Source organism: Numenius arquata, chromosome 4 (genome assembly GCF_964106895.1).
Source record: "Numenius arquata chromosome 4, bNumArq3.hap1.1, whole genome shotgun sequence".
NCBI lineage: Eukaryota > Metazoa > Chordata > Aves > Charadriiformes > Scolopacidae > Numenius > Numenius arquata.
The window spans coordinates 57104062-57128242 of record NC_133579.1 but is presented as its reverse complement, the minus strand read 5'-3'; the positions used below and the strand labels follow the sequence as shown (position 1 = coordinate 57128242).

The 24181-nt window shown below is 35.8% G+C and overlaps 1 protein-coding gene across 1 annotated transcript in view; it reads right to left on the bottom strand.

Annotated features, from left to right (window-relative positions):
* Positions 1-350: 350 nt before the first annotated feature.
* RELCH (RAB11 binding and LisH domain, coiled-coil and HEAT repeat containing) overlaps positions 351-24181 on the bottom strand; it is an 81182-nt gene continuing 57351 nt past the window's right edge. The window contains exons 18-29 of the mRNA XM_074146353.1: positions 23899-24022; positions 22799-22847; positions 22278-22357; positions 21301-21407; positions 20628-20727; positions 16731-16813; positions 15737-15800; positions 14009-14147; positions 12936-13052; positions 12423-12511; positions 7544-7614; positions 351-897 (exon numbers count right to left, since the gene is read on the bottom strand). Coding sequence (XP_074002454.1) covers positions 777-897; positions 7544-7614; positions 12423-12511; positions 12936-13052; positions 14009-14147; positions 15737-15800; positions 16731-16813; positions 20628-20727; positions 21301-21407; positions 22278-22357; positions 22799-22847; positions 23899-24022 — 1144 coding nt within the window. The 3' untranslated portion in view covers positions 351-776. The remainder of the gene's footprint in view (positions 898-7543; positions 7615-12422; positions 12512-12935; positions 13053-14008; positions 14148-15736; positions 15801-16730; positions 16814-20627; positions 20728-21300; positions 21408-22277; positions 22358-22798; positions 22848-23898; positions 24023-24181) is intronic.

Here is a 24181-nt window from a genome sequence, read left to right as displayed (position 1 = left end):
CTTAGTGGATGTGCCTCTGGATGTGTAGACTGGTTGTTAAAGTGCTTTAAAATAAAACAAAAACCCCAACAAAAGAAAACATCCCTCAAAAAAACCACAACAGATGTGAGAATTTTATCTGAAGGACTTTGTACAGCATTTACAATGTCAGCATAAAGCATCTGAAACATGAGCATTTCCTGCAGACTGATGCAGTGCAAGCAGTCTCATACATTAGATACTGTGATTCCTCTGGATTCAAGATGCACAATACTTACAAAAACAACCTTAGAAGCACAGACAAATGCTGGTGGCTCTTCCTCTTCTTTTTAGAAACATAATAAAAAAATCTGCATTACTCTCTCATAATTTAAATACATAAGTAATCTCCACTTTTATTACTACATGACAATGACTTTAAATTTACATTATTTTAAGTACCGTCATAATAGCTCCATGTATAATACAGATATTTGCTGATATCCTGTCAGAAAATAAAAATAAAAAAAAACAAAACCAAAACCTTCCACTATATAAAAAAAAATTATGCTGGAAAGACAAAAACACAGAACAGGGACTTGGTACAGACTGATTTCAGTTTTATATCAACCACAGTTAACCCAAAATTAACAGATACACAGCGATATTCAAAAGCAGTGCAAATATCTTTGGAGGTTAGAATAAAATTATACTACAGGAACATAAGACAGAAGAAATTAAAAGGCAAGTACTTCAAGTACAGGAACCAGTCTCTGTGAGGTCCATCTTAGTGTTAGCTGGGAGTTCCTTTCCCCATCTTACTTCTTCCTCTGAAACACGTTAGCCAACATCGCACCTGATGTAGTCAGCTGGCCCATCTTGTTCAAAAACTTGGTCTTTGTGTCTTCACTCACAAGGCTCGCTGCAATCGACATTGAGCTAAGAAAGCAAAAAAAAAAATTAGTGACATAAGATTACAAAGAAAAAAGAACACTGTGCTGTTATTTAACAAGTAACTGAATTGTCTTTGCATTTTAGAGGTTTCAACATCACAAAAGACCAGTCCATCAAGAAGAATTGAAAAACTATTACCACCAAGCCCAAATACACACTGTTAAATTGATTATCATGTCCTCACCACCCTTGCAAAAATTGTAAAATATTTTTGTGCACACTACCTTTTACTCACCTTTGGAAATCACCACATTAGCACTTGTTAGCTTTTTGGAAATTGTCCCTGTGACAAAATACCTCTGTGAAAGATTGGCTTTACCTTCTCACTGAAAATGTGAATCTTAATATAAGAACAACGGTACTATTTCAGACCAAGAATCTCTCTAGCCCAAGTGTCCTGCCTCCGACAGTGACCATTAGCAGACACGTAGGGAAGAGTAAATGCAAGGTATGCACAAAACAAGGAGAGGAGTCACTAATTTCCAACTCTCTTATTTTCCAAATATTTCCACCTGAGCACAGCTTAAAATTAGTGTGGGTTGTCAATCTAGTAACTCCCAACGAATCTTTACTTCACATTACTTGTTCAGCTTTCCTTCAATCCCCTTTCAGATTCCTTGTAAACCCCACCTTAGGGCACTGAGTACTACTAGGCTTACCCCTCACTGGGTAAAGAGCTTTCTCCTTCTAGTCGTTGTGAATGGGACCCCTACTACCTCTGCTTGAGCATTCCTACTTCATACGTACTAGAGAAGACAATGGAGAGTCCACAATTTCCCCATAAACTGGACTAGAAGGAGCAACCCAATCAATGCTGAACCTACAAGATACTACAACTTTGCATTTTAGAGGTTTCAGACCAGTTCATCAAGAACTGAAAAACCATTACCACCAAGCCAAATGCTGCAAAATTAACTGATTTTTTTAAAATTTACTACATATCAGTGAGCTCAACTTCAGATATATGTAACTGTTTAACACAGTAGGAGTAATCTGTCTCAAGACAGAGTGCAACAAGGCAAATGTATGATAGCAGGAATATTAACAAGTATTCCATATTTGTAGTTAAAATGGCAAACATTTTTCAACATTAGACAGGGCCAATTTTACAAAACGTTACAATTCTCCCTCATGGGCTCAGCATGGACTCTGTGTTTCAAAATTATACCAAAGATCACAAGGTCAGTCCAAGTGGCACAGGCCAACTTCCAGGAACTGACTTTTCAGTCTGCAAGGTTAAAACCAGTTCTGTTAGACACTTTCGCATCACGGCAGGTCAAGTTGAAGTTAACTCCAAATTGCTTCAAATTTGAATTGCTAGAATTTGAATGATTTCTTCAAAGGCAGAAGGGATGCATTCAGTATTTTTTCCCCAGTTCATACCACAAAAACAGGTGCTTAGCGGTAATGAATCCTGTTTCTTTTTAAAGAGAGTACTTAAAAAAACAAAAGGGAAGCTTCTCACTAAAGCTGTACTGTGGTTTTACACATAGCTCAATTGTATTATACCTACATCCCCTCAAATGTATCCCCATCCCTTCTACTTTTTAAGCTTAAGCGATGCCCCGGAAATGCAGAGCATTTCCACAGTGCCTAATGGACCTAGATCCTTGAAAGGCCCTTAGGTATGTCCTCATATAACATATCTAAAAGTATCACAAAGCATCCTTTTAGGTATTTTTTTTCATCACATCTATTAATGGAACAGGTTATTCAAATCAATCATCTCATTTTAAATCTTATTATTAGTTGGTGTTTTCTGAAAGCTCTGTGAAGTTCCTCGTTATCTAATATTTATTGTTTAAGCATCATTTATTGAAAGCATGATGTTTGAATTTTTAGTAAAGTTTAAAATTTTGAAAAATGTTCTCAGATTGCATCTCTTTTTAGGCAACATCTGATTAAAATTAACATTTTATTTAAAGAATAATAATCTTTTTATGCTATTTAGCAGCCAGTGATGAAGATATATGACTGTTTTGAAATGATTTATAAACTTTAAGTGAAATCTTTCTTTCAGGCACAATCATATAACCAGACATCTTTGGCTTGATTAAACATCTGCAGTCAACTAAGGAATCGCATGTTTCCAGTTGATAAAACTTAGCAGGTAAGTTACTACTATTGTAAGATGGATTTCTTGTGCAATTTCCCGCATTTTCATGATAAAGCAAGGGCATATAAGATATCTGAATAACAGTTTATACTCGCTATCAGCTGGCTAATGACAAGAAGCTATTCCAGCCTATGATATATCCTAGAGTTGTGTCTAACTGGGGAAAGTGATTTGCAAAATTCTAAGCATTAGCAAGATTAAGAAAATAAAATTGCTTGCTTCAGAAAAGAAAGCCTAGCAACTGGTGACAAACCTGTAACTTTAAGCCACCTGTGCTGTCATTATTGTAACGATCCTGAGTAAGCTTGAGGAAAACCAGGAAATGTTCAACTGACTTTCAAAAAAGTTTTGGGGGGGGATATCAGCCATCTGATGTTAAAAATTAAAAACTAAGAACTGGAGTGTCTAGAAGTTCATGTTTTCTAGTATTATGTTACTGTAAATAGAAAGATAATCCACAACCCTCAATATACTTTAAATATGCCCCAAAAGTACTTCTATTACCATAGAAATGGAACACTTAAACATAATAAAAGCAATATGAAATCAAATATTTTGAGTCTCATGTCTTTAAAAAGTAATCAGAGAACCCAACAAGGCAATAATTATCTTGTTTAAAACAAGTAGTCCTATAGAAAAGTTCTTGTGTTTACTCATTATTCAAAACATGAAACAAAAACCAACCCACAAAAAAAATAATGTGTAAACATCACATTTTTGACCATTGCCTAGGTGAATTACATGCTACAGAGTTCTGCCTGTTTTATGGGGAAGCTTTAGGCCAAAAAAAAACACATTCATGGAGGACATTTTCTAAAAATGAGTTTGTAACATAAGTTGCCACCCATGATTGAAATACCTTGTTAATTGCTGAAAAAGTAGCTATCCGATATTTAAAAGGACAAAGATTTATCTTTTTTTTAAAAACTGCTTCTGTGACCCCGTATTATTTGACCAACCTTTTCTAACAGTCAGGGGCAAAGACAAGATAGCCAACAGCACCCTGGGATTGCTTTTTGCAGCCAGTTTTATTTATGTGCATGCATTCTCATGTTGTTAACAAAAATCGGTGATTTCTCCTAGTTGCATTTAAATCCTTCATCAAATATATATTTAACACTGAAATTAGGAACTGAAATTGGCAAGGGCGCTGCAAGAAAAAGGAGATACTCATGTATGTGAAAAGGTCATTACTTCAGTGGTAAAATAGTTCGTGTTAATTTTGTACAGTAAAAGATTACAACCATAGCCTGATTTTGAGTAAGGAAGGGGAAGGCTAATTAAAGAATGAAGAAACACATAGTGAAGACTTATCCTTTTCAAATCTTACAGTTTTCAGCAGTTGCATTCTGAAAGAAAATACATCGATGTTGTATCATGTTTGCATTTATCTCTCCTGCAATGGCTTAATAGGACTGTGATTTCAAAATACTTTCATAAGAGGGATTTCAAGTAATACAGACCTCTTATGTCGAGGTTAACATATCTGCACAGATATAACCTAAAGCAAGGTAAGTCTAAACCCCACATGAAATAGAAGTTCATCACTCAAACTCTAGCCATGCAGAGAACAGCTTTGATGAACTAAATCAGTTAAAACATTTGAGAGAGGCAAAAGCACATTTTTTAAAAAAAAAAATTAAAAATCCTGTCCAACTGCAGAGCTCAGCCAAGGGTTTGTTTCGTAACCTTAGGTTTCACAGTTCAGCTGATACAGCTAAGATAATAAAAAAATTTCAGGTTAAAGTTAATGGTTAATGGTGTTCTTTAAAGATGCCAGTTTCATATTATGTACATTTGCTGCATTCTGGGAGAGAAAAAAATTTCTTTCAGAATATGTTTGCCTTACAAGGATTCAATTTCATATTTTCTAATGATCTCTAAAAGGCTGTCAGTAAGGTGCTCAAGAAGTGATAAATTAATTTACTTTAAAAAAAGTTTATCAGACATAAAAGTCTTATATGTTTAGACATAGTCAAAGTCTGAAGGAGTGGCTTTTTTATTGCACAAAGAATTAAAATGAAAAAAGAATATTGGTTACTGATAAACCTTTTTTGAAGCAAATTTATCAGTCATAAAAGTCTTATCTTCTACATTTAAAAACGTACACTGCTTTTATTTTTTTTTTCTTTACATATTCAAAGTCTGAAGAGGTGTCTCTTTTCATTGCCCAAAGAATTAAAATGAAAAAAAAATATTGGTTAGTCTGTAGATTTAAAAAAGAGTCCACAAAACCCAAGCAGAGGAAATATTTGCAAAGTAACAGGTGCCCGTGTATGCAATTGATTCTACTGAGTCAACTGTTAGTCAAAAGATTAAGTCATTGCTTGTGTGGAGGGATGTCCTTGCAGAGGTTGGTCGGTGAGAGTCTACAGCAATTGCTCAGCATCAGCTCTGCAAATAATCCGGCTGTTAGCTCTGCCTTATCACAATTACACACTGGGTGCCTGCTATGCAAGGTACATAGTACAGGGAAGACCTTGATAAAACTAACTCTTACTTGCAAAAAGTAGAATGGGTCTAACTGGGCAACTAGCAAGTTTCTGTCTTGACAAGGATCATTATTGGTAGGTTGTTTTCTGCGGAAATAGCTGGCTTAAGCGCCAACCTTTAATATAGCTGAAGGCAAGCTGAGCATTCACCGTTCTTTAAAAATAAGCAAATACACAGCTGCTGAAGAATCTGAAGGCTACAGGAAGAGGGTAAGCATCCAGAGTATGGCTGCTGGGGGGACGCACAGGTATACATGCCAGAAAGCGCCATTTAAGAGAGGGCAGAAAAGATAAGGGCAAAAGTACAAAGCTTGAGGAAGTAACAGAGTGAAGCCCCGGGAAAAAGCAGCAGGGTGAATGAATGCGTTTTTTGATTCCCGACTGACTGGCTACTTATGTTGCAAGCATGTAACAGGCCTGTGGAGTGATTAAGTCAAATAAAGCTGGTTCTTATTCTGTGAATAACTAGTATGTCAAAGAAATACCTATTTCATATGAAAATAGCCACTCAACTGGAATACACTTCGTCAGTCCAGTCCCTACTTCATAATATTGCCACATGGACAGGAAAGAGGAAAGCAGCTGACCGACATTGCACTCTTCAGATCTTAAAGATTTTGTATTTCTTCTTCCTTAGACAGGACTTCCACATGCCTAGACAGAACCAACTATCTTATTAGAACAGACACACTACGTATTGTGATTTCTTGTAGAACCTGGACATTTTTAGTCTTAAAATTATTTCACTTCCAAAGTCTGAAGTACATTTCTAGTACACCTGTAAGAGTTGACCTGGTGCTCCTATCTCAAATGGATTCAGTTCTTACTACACTCTATTCATTATCAGCGATACCAGTAAACAGGCTATTTACCACTGGCAAAGCCTGCCATATTTTATTTGGTGCATGAGAGTCTCACTCTTTTTCCATGCCATGTCTCGTCTGTGCAGTTCTTGTATACCCTGCCTATTTCAGTCAAACTACAGGTTGCTTCCAGGATTTTGCCACAGCACTTTCAAGACGTAAATTCTACCAATTTATTACAGGTATGGAAGCATGACATAAACAAGTTTCAGTAGCTGTCTTGATTTCCATGGCAAGGTATCAAGACTGAGGACAGATTCTCTTTTTCAGATACCTATTGCTTCATCTTAAACTCTTCCTGGCAACACTCCTAAGGATCTATTAAATTATTTAATAATCCCTGAGAAGTTACCTGCTGGTATGCCATTCCAAGGAACAAGCAGGCAAAAGAACACGTACACCTCATCATAATGATGCTTAGCTTTCCCAATTTGTGGGTCTGTTAACTTCTTTTGTTATCAGAAGAGACACACACACACACATTCTGTGATTCTATGATATATGATACCACCTCTACCACGAAGCAAACGGATGCATATCCACCACGTGTCTGATGCCTCACTGGAAAGCCGGGTTTACAGTGCATTTGTAGAACAGGTGTTTTATTGAAGTGCAACATAGTTGGAATTTACCCAAAGCCAACACATTTACTATACAGCATAGTCACACAGGTAGGTCAGTTTATACACTGGAGAAACTGTTCTTGTGTGCCCTAGTCTTAAGCAAAGACAGCAGCCTGGAACAGGTCATTGCCATGACCAGAACAATTCTTCAGCCTGCAGGCTGCCCCCACGAAAGAGGGTTGCAAGGTGCGTGCCACGTGCGTTGCTCGAACGACTTAGGCCAAGCACTCCTTATTTTCTCAGATTCAGGGCAGAAAGTCAATTACTGCTTTAAATATATATAAAAAATTAAGAAGAAAGTAACACGGGAAAACAAGAATGTATTGTTATGATACAAATAAAAATGTACTGTCCTATGTTTTACACTGGAGACAGAAACAACCACAAAGTGAATTAAAGTTCCTAAAATCTGCTTTCAAACATGGAGTATGTCAGTGCAGGATTTCTGGTCACAAGCCTTGGACACCACTATGGAATACGCTCAGCAGAACATTACTCTGGAGGTACAGAAAACAAAAAGAGAAGTGGAAGTCTTACCCCTGCGGTTCTTGGACGGTCTTGTTTTCCACTTTCTGTTCACATTCTTTTATCATGGAGCTTAAAATAACCTAAAGACATATGAAGAACAGATATACATGACATTTTTTCTTTTACATTGTCTCCATACGAAATCTACTCTGCAACTAATCCTGACATTAGCAGAACTGTTTTAAAAATTTCCCTGTTGTTTTTCAAGCGCATTTAAATTTCAGCTATCTGTTAATGCCTTGTGGCTAGAGACAACAAAACCACTCAAAGTACTTTAAGGAAGAAGATGTTTTTGAAATAGTTTCATGAGTTCGAGACTCCCTCCTGCTTCCCTGGCTTTTTAAAATAGAGCTAAAGCAAACTCGTTTCTGTGACGCACCTCCTTATCTTCCTTTTTTCAAACAATGCTTTTACTTATTAGCAATTACCTTTGACCTACATTCATCTTCTCTCTATTTTCTTTCAGAGAAATTTCAAGTACCTTTTAAAATTAGTATCTTTGCCAACATTAGGTAGGAAAGAAAAAGCAAGGAAAGAAAAGAAAAAAGTGTGATGGCAACCTTAATGGAAAGGAAGTGCTAAATCAAATATGGTATCATTTCTCTAGTGTCTTCCAGGGTTTCAATGAATCAAGGCTTTTTTTTTTTTTCTTAACTAAAGCAATTGCATCATTAAAGGTTTCTGCAGAATCCTTGAGACTAAGAAAACCCCATACTGATATTTTACATTTCTCCAGCATACCAAAAAGGAAGGAATGTTTCCCAATAGCAGGCTTGGAAAGAAATTACACAATTCATTGGACCTGCCCACAACAGTACTGTTTTAACACATTAAGACAAAAGCATTTGAAACACTTAGGCAAAACAGTTGCAATGCAGAGTGTGAAACTATAAACACACACACACACACATATAGATATAAATATAAAAACATATACACATACCCACTACATTAATAAAAACCTTCTCTGCTCGCAGCTCAGGAGAAAGCTAGCACTTTGAGACACTCAAAATCTCAAAGCTACGAGCAACTAAAATTAGTAGCGTCTTATCAAAACCTGAACATATACAATAAAGGAAAAAAACTAATTTCAATCCCTAAAATACAGTTCAGTCACGAATGGTTATTACCAACTGATAACTATTTTAAAAGGTATTTATATACATAAAAAAGCTAGTTTCTGTCAAATCCCTATTAGACAGCTGCAGCATAAAATATCCTTTGAAACCATCTATTACACTGATAAGATGTGGCCCAGTCTGCAGATCTGTGCCACTGTTCACTCTATTTCTCCAAAAATGTTGCTTTAACATTTGAAACTGTTTGGGCAGCAGGTGTCATATACCCTTGAATACTTCAGGAAGCAGCATTCAAACGGGCGCACAAGCCTAACAGGAGTACAACTCTTACTGCTGAATCTGCTGTCCTTCAATTGCATAAAATATTATGCAAATACTTAAGAGTACAGAGGTGCAAGAGAAGTGCATTCAGAATTCCAGCGAAAAAGCAAGCTTTTCTTTCTGTATCAAAAGAAAACTGAAATTTTTAAGCACAGCAGCCATAATTTTTGTTACTTCACATTTCTACCTGTGCATTGGAGCTCCTCTACATTTTTGTATGTCTATCTGAATCTATGTGTTTCAAATATCAATAATATGAAGTCTTGATCAAGGGGGAGAGTAACTTAGCAAGGACCCAGAATCATATGAATACCAGGATGGAGCCCCCACCCATTGCACAGCTCCTTCCAGGAAGGCTGCATAATTCTTGGATAAAGTAAAGCAATTCTTCCCTCTTCCCCAAATTCATTTGTCATAAAGTTCAGGGTGAAGCAGAGAAAACGTATAAATATAGTATCATATGGCAATTTTACATTATGATACTCGCAAACGGTGCTCACAGCAATTCCTTTAGATTCTCTTTCTTTGGTCATAGGACTGACTACGAAATCATTTAGACCTCCTTTAAGAGAGATATTTTAGAGATGCAACTCTATATTTAGAGATATTTAAGAGACATAACACATGTTTAACTATTGTAAACAATACTGCAGATGGACTAAATATTTTTAACCAGTACTGATTATATGTCATTATCATGCAATTCAAAATTCAATTACTTTGAAAAGAAAGAGAAGGCAAGTAGAGAAGGCGGAAGAAGGGACTTGACACAGAATTAAGAGATGCTGGCAAAATATCTAAAATGCCTGTACAAGGCGAAGTGTTTACTTTAAAGACGAGAGGGTCTGGCTTAAATACCCAACTCAGACTTTTGTTTATATGAATGAAAGGACAGCAAATATGAGGGGATAAATGGTAAATGCTGCCTGACAGGATCACAAGCCAATTCTGCAAATGTTACATTCCAAGATGAGGATACACTCTGTACTGATGTTTAGAGCCACAAGAGCTACAGCTCTGTGAATAAGGAAACATGTTTTTGTAACTTATTATGCCATTTGAATCATGAATAACACCTCAGTAACCAGAATAATTAGAAAAGTGTTAATTATGTTTATGCAAATGTCTAGCTATTTGAAACAGTAAATCAATTTACTTCAGAAAATATACTTTTAAGACACAAGGCTTGACAGACAGACACTAGAACTAAGTGGGTCTCAGAGGTCTCGATCATGGTGCCTACAAATACCCTGTTGCAGCAAGGAACTGATTAAGCACCAGATTTCCATTTCTACAGTAAAAGCTGTAGTTAAGTTTTCAAACCCACTGGAGTGTGAGTAAATATTTTTAAATTTATGTTTCCCTCTGGGTAAAAAATGAAGCACTTGGCATCATGCCTGAAGCCAATCAATCACAGTGAGGTGGCACATGGTAAAGGAGGACTGAGAGCTGTGTGTCTTTATTTATTTACCTCATTTCAAGTCAATTTAAGCCTTCAGTTCCTTCTCTGTCTACAAGACTCAAAATCAATCAAATAAGCTCTTTTATTCTAATTCAGGGCATCTTTTGAACTGACTATGGCCTTAAATCTTAGAAGTTGCACTAACTACTATACAAAAATGCAGTATTGGTATTTCTATCAGTTACCCCATTAGTGAACATGACAGAACAAAGAAAAATTAACTAAACCCAAGTTTTGCCTACCACAGCTTTCAGCTATATTCTTAGACTTCCGAAATACAACACATCTGTCCCAGCACTCTCTGAATACAGAGTATCATCAACGCCAGACCCCAGTGCTGCCTGGGGGCAAGGAATTGCAATTCTGTTGCCTTTGACTGATGCTCAGGTCACTACTGGCCCTTCTGACTCAGCCCTCTGGAGTCAGATTCTTTCCTTTTTAGGTCTGAAAGTTCCTCAAATTAATTCACATCCAGTTCCACATATCGTAAATAATATAAAATAATATAATAATATAGAGAACGTAAAAGAATGAGACTACACACTACTAGACCAAAAATATACCTGGAAGAAGCAACTTTGTTACCAAGTATGAGAACTTAGAACTCCTAGAGTTCTAGAGTACAAGAACTCTAGAACTCCTAGAGAATACAGTGATATTAATTATGTCACTTTTGCAACCATAAGGAAAAGTAATTACTTTTCTTAAGTACAAAATAAGTCCTGAAGTGCAGCATTAACCTTCAAAAACCAGAAAAGCGTTCCTTTGTACATTTCAATTAAATCTTTTCCTCCATCACTTGAAGTGTTCATACTGTCAAGATTTTCCCAACACGCAACTAAATTATGTCTCTCGTTTTCAGCTACTGACTTAATATCTATGTGTTTCAATCTCTATTAGTGTTCATCTTCAAGTATTTACCAAAAAGTATACAGAGACATATGGCCAAATTTTCAAGTTTCTTAAGTCAGCTTTTCCTCCTAACTCTCTTCTCTTGCTAGTTTGTCATCTCCTTCTATGAGGGAAGATCTTGTTAGTTCCCATGTTGCCCTGTCTGCTTATTGTGATCTGCTTTTTACAATTCACAGAATTGCAGAACAAAAGTGACCTCTGAAGGCCATCTGGTCCAACCCAACTACTCAAGCTGGGCCACCTACAGCCAGTTGCCCAGGACCATGTACAGGCAGCTTTTGAATTATCTCAAGGGATGGAGACTACAGCCTCCGTGGGCAATCTGTGCCAGTCCTTACTCACTCTCATGGTGAAAGAGTGTTTCCTGATGTTCAGACAGCAGCCTCCTCTGGTTCAGTTTGTGCCACTGCCTCCGAGCCTATCCCCAGGCACCACTGAGAAGAGCCCAACTCCATCTTCTTTGCACCCTCCCTTCAAGGTATTTATGTATTTATACAAATTGATGAGATGACCCCAAAGCCTGCTCTTCTCCAGGCTGAACAGCCCCAGCTCTCTCAGCCCTTCCTCGTAGGAGATACACTCCAGTTCCTTCATCACCTTTGTGGCCCTTTGCTGGACTCTCTCCAGTATGTCTATGCCTCTGTTATTCTGAGGAGCCCAGGACTGGACACAGTATGCCAGATATGAAGAGCATCCCATTTATTTCAGGACTATACTTTTCTCACCCTCTTTCCTGAGCTTGCCTGTCATTTCTTTCCTGTACTCCACCAATTTTCATTTGAGTTTCCTCAGACATACTGTGGCTACTGATTTTAGTGTATCCCTGTTTTGATGAAAAAACAGATGGTAAAAACATTTCCTTTTTCTTCAGTCTGCAGAACTCTGTTTCTACGTGCATTTCTGACAGTTGAATACGACTCCACAGAGGTACTTGGCTTAGAAATAAATTTTAAATTATTTTACTCTTTTTAAATCATGTGACCGACTCCTTATCAAAAAAACCCCTCAATGCTATGGTACTTCTTATGAGTAGCTCTCCTTAACTTTTAGCTTTAAATACCATTAACATATCAACTTTTACTGCACTTCATACTCAGTAAACATAGCTGCTCACCTCATGCTCTGGCGAGAGATGTTCCATGTCAGTTCGTAAACACTTAAGTCCTGGTAAAAAGTGATTGACCATTAAATCCTCTGAAATAACTAAAAACCAAGTTGTTAAGGTATTATAAAGATTGTGTTCTGAAATTACACAATTTTATTCTACCGAACATAGGGACAAGCTACAGCAGCAAAATCCAAGAAAACAGAAAAGCATTTGCCACTTCAGGACTAATTAAAAAAAAGAAAAAAGGTCTTAAGTATATTTACCTTCATATATTTCAGACACCCATACCGTTCCTTGCATACTTTTTTTTTTTCCAAGTTAATGGTTAAGAACAAGAAATTTGGTTTTGTGTTTTTTAAAGTACCTCTCAGTTCCACTTTCTGTGAAAACATAGTAGTGAGCAGATCATATTTTACATCACATATTCAAAGACAAATTTAGTTATTTTTCAAGTTTAAATCTTCACACCCCCCACCCCAACAGAGAAATAACAGCTAAACTTCCCATAAAAAAGGATACAACAACAGGAAAGAGCACTGTAGGCTTCAAACAGATGTGTAGCGATATCCAGTCTCTTAGAATCCACAGACTGCTGGTTGTTGACCAAGGCTAACTTGTGCAAGTGTGGAATAACAACTGTGAAAGTAAATGTCGGAATAACTATTTTGAAACTGTTTTCCATAGAGTTGCTTAGCATTAAACAGTTGCTCAGTGGCAATATCAGGCATCTGAAGCATCGCATCAGCGTGGAACAAGAACTGCATAATACAGCTTTTGATGGGACTGTCCTTGTGAATTTAACTGATCAACCCAAACTTGAAATAAAACTGTAGAAACATCACCTAAAACAAAGAGGTACCTCAGAGTACCTTTGAAATACTAAGAGTTTACAGAAAATATTTTGCAACATTATTACTCTCCTGCTGCTAAAGCTGTTTGAAATATGCTTCTATTTTATAAATACAGCTGATAAGCTAGTGACAGAGATACGCACATCATGAGAAATCTCCCGAGTACAGAAAAAGCCTATGTAATGAGTTTAGCCTGCTGAACGAGATGCCTGCAGCTGGGAGGCAGGACAGCTCCTCATGCTTTGTTTTCAAGTATCTTTAAGACAGCCTAACAATCGACTTTGGTCTTTTATGTGCTTTACATTTCAGGGCCATGGGGCAAAAAAAAAAAAAAAAAGCCGTTTTGTTAATCTGGGATGCATTTACATTTAAGATATGTGGAATACTTGAAATTTTTATGCTAGCAGGGGTGAAGCAATGGGGGAGGTGGGGAGATGAAGGCATTTCACATGTCAAGTAATTACAAAAAGACAACTTCAAATTTGCTCTGCAGCAAAGTGACCAGTCCCCTCCAGCTCTGAAATCATTCATCACCGTGTGCTGATGTTCTAGATAGACACCAATGTTAGGTAAAATGAAAATTGTATTAGCAAAGTCTTAAATACTGGGACATATCAAACACTGAAAACAAGAGTTTTCATCAAACTTTTTGTAAAGAAAAAAAACAAACATCAATACAACCAGCACACTATTAGCTTTAGGACAGAAAGAAGAGTGCATCTTCCCACTGATACAACTTACATTCATCTCTAAATCTGGGCTCAGCATTAGGTCCAACTCTTCCAAATGTTTTTATGATTTCTGAATGTAGAGAATGTTGGTCTTGATATTGAGGGTCCTCTAGGAAAGATGCCAGCTGCATTTTTACTCTCTCCAGAAGCTAAATATTCCCAGAGAAATAAAAAGTACACGAAAGAATGAAGATTGTAGGAGCAGTTATGGTCAGTTCAGAGTATGTCTATAATCTTCCATATTTCAGATGATAAACCTTGGACCTTCTGTTAATTTACAGGTTTTTTCTGACAAGATGTTCCAAACTCCTCAATGCAGCTCTACATTTTAAAGACTGTCAACAGTGTTTTAATCTGATCTATCTTTAACTACAAACAGGTGCTTCCACTTAGTTGGTCTTTCCCCTTGAGGTTTCCTTGGTTTTGATACTCACATCTTTTACCTGCTATTAATATTTCCCTCTTACTATTACTAACTTTGGAGTTTTCCTGTTTAATTAGAACTTAATTCATGTGAGTTTTTTTTTTTTTTGCAATATATCTCAATTAGTATCCTGATATATTTTCTGCAGAGGACAGAGATGTAAAAACAAGCATCATAAAATCATTGGAATTAGAAAGATTCCTTCAACTAAAGGTTAGAAAAACTGAAAATACAAATATATCCAAGATGACATTAGTATTTAATTTGCATTCAAAGTTGTAAAAACAACATTTTCTGATATATTTTGGAAGGCGGTATCACCTCTGTACTCAAAGGCTTATTATAATTAGTGCAATGGATACAGTAATTTTTGTGTGGTAACAAAACAGTATTCTTCCCAAACTGATTATAGGCATGCATTCCAAGCTACAAAATTGTAACTTATCCATCTTCCAAGTAGTTGTGAGTCATCACTGACTTCTTACTCACATTTCCTCAAACACATTCTTTTAGAATATGTTGAAATTACAGGAAGAATGCAAGCTCTGCAAAAAGCTGCAAAGACTTTAAGAAGAAATTTGATTGTACAGTTACTATATAAAACAAAATACAGTATTTCTACTGCTTACAGCAGAATCCTGCATGTTTTTCTCAGAATTCCGATCTATTACCAAAGTTTCATAATTTAAAAAACAAGGAAGAATTGCATATCTGTATTATCCTCAAGGATTATTCCAGTTATATCACTATGATGTCTTTTAATGCCATCTTAGACACCATGGGCTAAACCAGCAGATATGACAGGAACTATAGGAGACTTATGCCTTTCTAAAGTAGTTGGAAGCCAAGTACCATAATCCTAAAGCATCTAAAATGGTACAATACACTTATGTGGAGGTAACTGAATCCTACCACCACTTTTTGGTTAGCATTTTAAAGTAAAGCTATTTTATTTGGAAATAATGGACTTGGATTTCTCAACTGTATTGGAGAATGTTTTTAAAGCATTTTGAGCATGGGATTTCCCATCTTCTAGCACAGGCCTCCCCCGTACATAACTCTTTTTCTCTGTTTATGTTTGGTTTGATATTTAGAAGGAAATGTTTTTATTAGTTAAGAGGGTTTGTTTCAAAAAAAGAAAAAAAAGACCATTGCAAAACTGAAAGGCATTTTGGAAGAGGATGTAGCAGAGGAAGAAATAATTTATTAGAGGCTTTTTTTTTTCTTCAAGTTCATTAATAAATTATTGGATTTATAAAAAAATCACCCACTTCTTATGCTACAAAAATAACAGCCTGACAACAGGTGTCTTACCTCTCTCTGAGTAACAGTTTCCATGATGGTCCCAAAAGCAGGAATTGTTGCAATCCTCACAGAACTACAACAGAAAAATAGAGCCTTTAAGATGTATTAAACATTAAGAATAACATTAATTAAAAATAAAGCAAAATTTTTAAATTAGTACTTTAACTTACATTAGTTTCTAGCAATGATAACACAAAAAAAAAAGCAGACCAGGAAAAAGACAGACAGGATTAACTCAAGGTCTCAATGTGAAACTCACAATTCGGGATCACTGGACAAGGTAACAAGGGCTGGAGCAACCCGCTTGTCAACTAAGGCTTCACTCATGCCTCGAAGAGTCAGCTGTAAACCAGTCAACATGCAATAAAAAACGGTTTGGTAAACTTGAAGAACTGGGTTAGCTGTGACTGAGGATGGGCAGGCAGACTCTTGGGGTTTTTTTTCTTGGTTTAGTCACCCACACAAGACATTAAAACGATCAAGACTATTCATGCGGTAGCATTTATTAGTAACAACCTGTTAGTGAGATTAGCAAAGCATCCCTCCTTAGCTTGAAAGAAATATCACATCAGTATGTCCAGGCAATGAAGTACTATGGTCGCCCATCAGAAGTTAGATACAGCCAAAACTATTTGACATTTCAGTAATGCGGATGATATTTAATTTTGCAGTAGTAAAGCTGATAGCATTACAGAACATACTAACATCCAGCTTTCTGCTAGAAATGATGTAAGCAAATTTCAAAACTGAGAATACGAATAAATATAAAACACCATAAAAATTAAATGACATTAATTTAACTTTTCTATTTAAAGTTTATTCAGCAATTTTATCTGGTTTAGTTCTAGGTGTTGTAGTAAATCTTTTCATTTACAAGTGATTTAAAGTTACTTTTAAAAGTAATTCCATTTTTGTTCAGCTAGAATAAGAAACAGAACTGATGGTTATTTCTTCCTAAGTATTAAGAAGGATGCTGGGTATATAAGACAGTCAGGAAACTTACATTTCAGGGTCACTGGAGAGAGTAATGAGAGCAGGAACAACTCTCTGAGCTACCAGAGTTTCATGTACCCCCTTCACCAACAGCTGAATGGTCGGAGCAGGGGGGTATCACAGGTGATGCACGGAAAGAGCGAGCACAGTATCATGGGAAGAAGAACGGCACAACCAAGAGAGAGAAAGAAAAAACACAAAAAGCAAACCAAAATTAGAAGCTAAGCAAATACTGCTACACTAGTGCTTTGTATATGCAAAAGGCATGAAGAAAGCTGAAGTGGTCTGGAAATCAGCACAAACCTGACAAATTCAATGATATGATGATGTTTTAAGCTATTTTAAAACTTGACCTTTCAAAAGTTAAGCAAGTAATTATGTATTATAATTCAAACACTAATATAGTTATGTATTATTATACAGATGATGTATAATTAAATACTAAAACAATGCTAATTTGAATATGACAGTTTAATCTAAATGATGTTACTAACTCAATGAAATGGTATTTGTAATAGCTTATATAACTTATATAGCTATACATAAGTATACAGTTGCATATGTAGCAGATGTCCTTTACATGTTTTCTACATATGAAAACCTACTAATTTTCAAAAATGACAAGTTCCAAACTTTCTCCAAATTCAGCAAAATAGCTTTTTTGTCTGCCTTAATAAAAATGGGAAAGTCTTGATATTTCCATTTTGTATCTCATGTAAGGAAGTCTGCATATATTTGCTGGTTTTAGGAGATAAACATGAAAAGCTTCTTAGTCATTTCTGCAAGAAATTTGAAATTTCTTTTTAATATTTAGCTATATTCTAATTACTCAAATTACATCATGAACACAAGTTAAATTCTGGGCTTCTCCCCAAGCTGTTTAACAAGAGAACACGTAAGATACATATCCCAAGGGGAAAGCAGTAGCTGTCAGCACATCACACACTCCTAAAAGCAGGCAATGCTTACACCCTCTAACTAGAGAAGGCTTTACATTTTTGCTATTTGTTTGAGCATTCCTACTTTAACAACTCTGAATTTAAAACAAAGTAAACTGTGAAAGACTGGAAGGAACTTGACTTTCCAGAAGCCTTCTATCCAAAGCAGTGATTTTTGTTAAGCAATACTCGTGCGTGCATGCATAGGTGCACCCATGCATTGAACATACTGTGGCCTTACAAGCAATAACTGAAGGAGGAAGAATGGGGAGAGAATTTATAAGCTGTGTAAGAACATTGCTGCAAAGCAACTGGAGGGGGAAAGCTGCAACTTTCTGCATTTGTTATTCAGAAAGTACAAGGAATGTCTGTTCAACTACTACATTTTAACATTAATACATTTCACGACTACTTACAGGGGCAACAACTTAAAGTGCTGATGTATTGAGTGTATGGGCTACTCTTCAAACAGCTGCTAAGGACATAGCTCACCGTTTGACTACAATGATCTTACTCTCATACACAGATTTTCGGGTTTTCCCATTGATTGAAACAGAGAATGATTACTATTTTCAATTTTGAACAAATAGGGACTTGGGCTTTCTTTACTAGTCTTAATTTTGAGAAAAGACTAGAGGTAATGTATTGTTTTGGATTTGTATAATTAGCAAACAAAATAGTATGGTCTCAGCTTCATGACTGCGTGGGCTGCCACACTTCTAATTATGGCAAAGTATGGTAAACAGCATTGTTCTGTATTACAGAAAATAAAACATGCTTCATAATTCAAGTGTCATTCTGAGGGTAAGTGTTCCTAGCCTTGAACCTAAACAGACCAACAAAGCTTATAACTCAACTATGCGCTTCATGTTCAAACCAGCAGCAATCAAATCTGTTTGCATCAACATTCAAATGGGAAACACTGACTGAAAACATTAACAGAGAAGCAACAGAAACAGCTGGATGGGCAAAGCCATGCAGCAGCACCTAAGGTTACAGTGAGACAGACAACGAAAATTTTCATCCTGTTTTGAATCCTCTAGATCAATGTGGGATCATTACTTATGCATATTACACCTTAAAAATGGTAGCACAAAGCTTCCTGCCCTTGAAGGAGAAGAAGGGGTAGAACTGCTCTAAATCACTTCTGTGTCCTTCCAACCCTTGACAGACTGTAAAGGTTTGGTAGCGCGGCCTGGCAGGTCCAAATCACGGCAGTCACTGTCCTGCTGTACAGACCACTCTGCTGCCCAGAACCTTTATACTTCTCATATACCTGTCCTGCAGGTGACATAATCTTTGTTCTATTATCTAATTGCCAGGTTTTGCCATTCAGCAGCCTCTCAGATGTCAGAAACTCCTTGAATGAAGGAATTTTCCAAAGGTAAAATCAATTATTACCACCTCTTTACACGTGACTTCCCAAATTTATATATTGCCCTGTGTAAATATGTACGCTATGGTTATCAAGGAAGTGGCAATATGATACTATTTTCAAGTGAGAAAAGTGTCTGCAATGAAGGTCCCTGTGCTTTAGTAAAAATTGAAGTCTACCAGGAAAGAAGCAGTCAAACAGCAGGCAGGACTGCCTAAAAATAATCAACATACTATTGAATTTGAAAAGAAACTGCAACCAAGACAACAGCCTGTTGTAACTGAGTCTTTCATAGGTTTGGCTAATGCTTATTAAGAAAAAAAAAAAAGAGCTTATTATTACAAACATAAAATATAAGCAGTGTTCTTGTTAGACTAAAAAAAGGAAAAAAACACCCAAACAGCAACTCAAAAAATATTTTAAGGGTGACCAAAAATTGTCATCTCCTTTTTAAAGGGAGAAAAGAAAAAACAGCAAAAAGACAAGGTTGGATGTTTTCAACTGAAGTCTCAGAATATGTCTTAAAAGTGGTTGTTTAGTGCTTCATCTGCAAAGACTTGCAGAGTTGCAGTAAGGCTATGTTAAGGTTACGTTAAGTGCTCTTTTTTCTGAGGCAGACCTGAAATTTGTTTTTGTAAATGCACAGAAGGTGGCAGGTTCAGCTGAAGGTCCACTGCAAAAGCTATTCAAATGAGTCAAATGTGGAAGGGAAAAAAAAAAAAAAAAAGAAATGGACTGTGATAGTGTGATTAGAAGTATGTCTTTCTAACATGCCAAAAAAAGGTAATCTCTTTGTTCAGCAAGTGGAATGTGTCCCAGAGTTTTTGTATATGCCTTTTCTAATAAACATTTGATGAAAGGCAGGCATGATGTGGAAATAAAAGCAAACTTAATAGTTCAATGTAACAGTCTTTATCTTGAACAAATGTATAGACGTTAAAGGAAAGGTGAAGCTGTCATTAATGTGGCAAGTAAAGTAATCATAAATTATTTTAAATTTTACAAACAATACAAAATTGGTTAAACGTTTTCACCACCATATTTGGCACCAGTGGAAACTAGTTTGAATTACAACGCAAATGCATTGCACAAGTATAACAAAGTCTTGAAAACCAGTAACTTGTGAATTAGGTTACTGACGATGTGTCGAATAGCAACAGCAAAGGTTAAAACTCAGAAATATGCTTGTTTATGTTTACCTACAGACCTAAGCAAACACATTTGACAATGTATTTAATTCTGGTTTGAACACAGTTTAGCAATGAAATGTGTTTTCACAATCAGAAAATGTTTTTCAGCATGCAATAATCAGAATGCAACAATCAAGTCAGCAGCAGATCAAAGAACACATATGCAGTTACTACGGAAACACCTTGCAAGTGGCTAATGACAAATTGCTTCACAAAAGATGTGCTGTTGAACAGAGAACAGATACAGAAACAACTGCACAACAACTTCCTGCTCCATCACACAGTACACAACTTATTTAAGCCATCTGTAATTTTTAAGAATGTAGCAACATTATCCTAATCACTGTTTTTAAAAATAAACTCTAGTTTTAAAAAGGTATAAAAAAAGTTTGGATAACACTTACCTCAAACATTCTAGCAGCTGTACATCGAACAAGAGCAGAAGTATGGACAACTCCATACCATAAGACAGTTAATAGCAGCTCATGATAAGCTGGGTTTGCACTAAAAAGAAAGCAGTTGGGCAATCAAACAAAAAACCAAAAAACCCTCCCAAACCCTGTGTTATTTGCCTACAAAATGTAGTCTTAAGAATCCAAACAAATCTAAAACTCCAATATTTATCCTTTCTGAAGGATACAAAACATCTCATTCTGAAGGACATGCAACATGTTGCTGTCTAAAAAATATATTGCATTTTGAAGTTCATTTAAAAAACAACAAGATAATTTTCAATAAATTACAACACTGAACTGAACGCAAATATATATCTAGAACACATCATACTAGTATGGAAAATACAAAAGAATTTCCATTTTATCCTCAATGACTGATTTTCACATGGTTTTTGTGTTTGGGTTTTGGTGTTTCTTTGTTACACTTCAGATTTTTTTTACCACTATGTTTTTAATCTAGAGATTAAAAGTTTAAATTTTGTGAAACACCCAGGAAAAAAAGCAAGTATACCCTTCATTCATCCAAAGCATGAGAGTTACTAAAATCACAGCCAGATTAGCAGCTTTTAGTAAAAACTTCTAACATATTGATTTCTAGTCAACTCCAAGGTATATTCTTTACCCCAGTTCCACAAAGGAAGCTTTCAGGCTGTCAAGAGGAGCATGGGACAGTGAAAGCATGGTCATTACATCTTCTAAGAATCCAACTAACAGCTTGCGGTCTTCTTCCTGAAAGAAGAGCATACAATGTTGAACGTAGCAGAAGTATTGCTGCAGTTCGAAAGAGCTACAGCTACGAAAGAGACAAACTATGAATGAGAACAAACTAGATTTAGCCTTTAACAATCCTCACTAACTTCAAAAACGTGGTTTAAGAACATGAATCTTTCAAAGCAAACACAAGTAAAGACTTTATTTCTGTATTTCATCAACTAAGCACATACTCTTGCTCAAATTACCCAAATAATTTCACTAAAGAAACTTTGTACTTAAGCACTTTCATAGCTCCTGACAGTCTGTGATTGCTCACAATTCACTAAACATTTGTGAGATGATAAAGTATTTTTTCCTGTAAATTAGGTATATGCCAGGCCATAACTGCTGGTTACTGGAGGATTAGGTAGTATTATTTATGGAGCATTTATTTAGAAATAGGTAACACTAAAATTTTAATACTCCAACTATGCCCAAAATGGCATTTACCTGCTTATCTGTTTCAGTAAATTTTGCAAAATTATGGTTGCAGGGTTCAGAGTTAAATGGCCTCTTATGGAATAACCCTTCTGGAATAACAATATTTTTTGATAGAGGCACATGGCAGCTGTCAATGTCTGAGATTTCGCAGCAGTGAAGGTGCCAGATGTCATTTTCAGATTTACTGAATTCAGGTTTTAACACTGATAACTATCATCTAAACATAGCAGACAACCTGATAAGAAAACTTTGCTTTTAAATGTGTTTACAGCTGCCCACTTATCTACCTATCCTCAAAGCACAAAAGCACTGTAAGTTTTCAAAGAAAACAGTAAGGGTTTTCTGGGTAGAATAAATTTTACGTATTAGTAAACATTGAACAAAGAAACAGAAAAACGAACCTACCTGAATATAACATGTAAGGACCCCTGTTGCATAGATGGGAACTGTGGCTTTTGTAAGCACTCCATTACCTGCCGTCGAATCTAATGAAACAGTGGAAAAATTTAGGTTTTATATACACATATACATGTGTATATATGTGCATGTATAATATCTATACTATATATTTTGTATATATAGGGTAGATATGCATGTATTAAGTATTATATATATATAAACCTTTATATATATATATACACACACTTGAAGAACTTGTATACATATATATGCATATAGACACACACCTCCTAAAATAATGTGCAAGTGGTCTTGGATTTGAGATTTTATTTGTACTTTACACGCACATACACCATCTATAACTTCAGAGGGTTCCATTCAGACTAAGATTAGATTTTCAACATTTCAGAAAGATGAAAAATTTGAGAATTGCAGTCTGAACATGTTATTTGAACAAGAGATTGACAGCTTTTTGTCCAGTTGCAGTTAAGATCAATTTTCGTTCGTTTCAGTAAAAAGCTACTTACCTATGTTTTCCTCAGACAGTCTTAAGATCTCCTGGAACTGTGGTTTTACCTAAACAAAGGATGATGAATCCCATGTAAGAAAACCTGTTACCAGTGTCAATTAACTTAAGAAAAAATTAAGAATAAAAAACCACAATAGAAAAAAGGACATTTTAAAGGTTTTTTTTTTCGTTCTGTACCTTCAAAAGCATAGCCAGCTTTTACGAAAATTGAAAGTATGACAAAAGAGAGTAAGTGTGTCTATCGAGTACCCACACTGAAGTAACAGTATTTAGCACTCCTGATACCAAAAGCTGAAGTGTCTTGGCAACATCCTTAGTTGGGCTTTAGGGTTTTACCAAGCTGTATGTTAAAGAAAAAAAGATTTTGTTTTATATCTTTGCTGTCCATGAAGTACTCTCTTCCAAAATATAGCTGTGACAATCAGTATCAGAACAGTTTTATAGAAGCAAGGGTTCTAAAGATAACTTACAGAAGGGGCATTGAAAAACTGGTTTTAATCTCCTCTCTGGAGGCAGCACATAATGTTTTGTAATTTTATCTTTAGGTAACCCTCTCGTGTTTTATAATTTCCTTGTAAAATATTTTTGAATTATATTCAGAAGTTATTTTATTGAGAAAAATAATATATTTCCTTGATAAAAATGTTTAGATATCATCTGTAGAAAATATTTTGGGCAGGGAAAGCACAAATTTTAATTTTCCAATTAATTACAGGATTAACTACTTATGTATGTCACAAACACTAAACAGTATGCTGTTCTGAAGAAAGTAAGTTGTTAAATCACTAGAATTAGGATGATCTCTCCCATTCTCTATGCAATTCATAAAGGAAATATGAAGAATACAGTTTTTGAAAACAATCCTTCCTTGTTGGGCAAGGTAAGGTGGCCATTCCAAAGAGGTCAAATACAGAAATCAAAAGGATGCAAACAGAGGTTTAATAATAGCAAGTTTAAATGTACTAACGGACAAGTATCAGTGAGATATGCAAATATAAATGGTCACACAAAGTGCAAGTAATTCAGACACACCATAAATGTGGAGAATACATACTATCAAGGTACTCTTTTTATGGAATGATTAAGGTAATAACTTACCTTAGTGTTTGTAAAAATTTTCCCGAATGTCCTACAAAGTCTCCAGAAAAATCTAGAGAACTCATGGACACAGGCAGTTGATGCTACATTGATCTTGCCAACTATTTCTATAAGCTGTGGCAGCCTAAAAATCAGGAAACAAAAGGATATTAAACACTACTCTGATCTTTTGTTTCTCTCCAGTTATATTTGTATAATTTATTGTTTATATTAATAACCATATATGTACACACACAGAGCACTATTGGTTCTAATATAATTACCTACACGTTCTGTACAATTC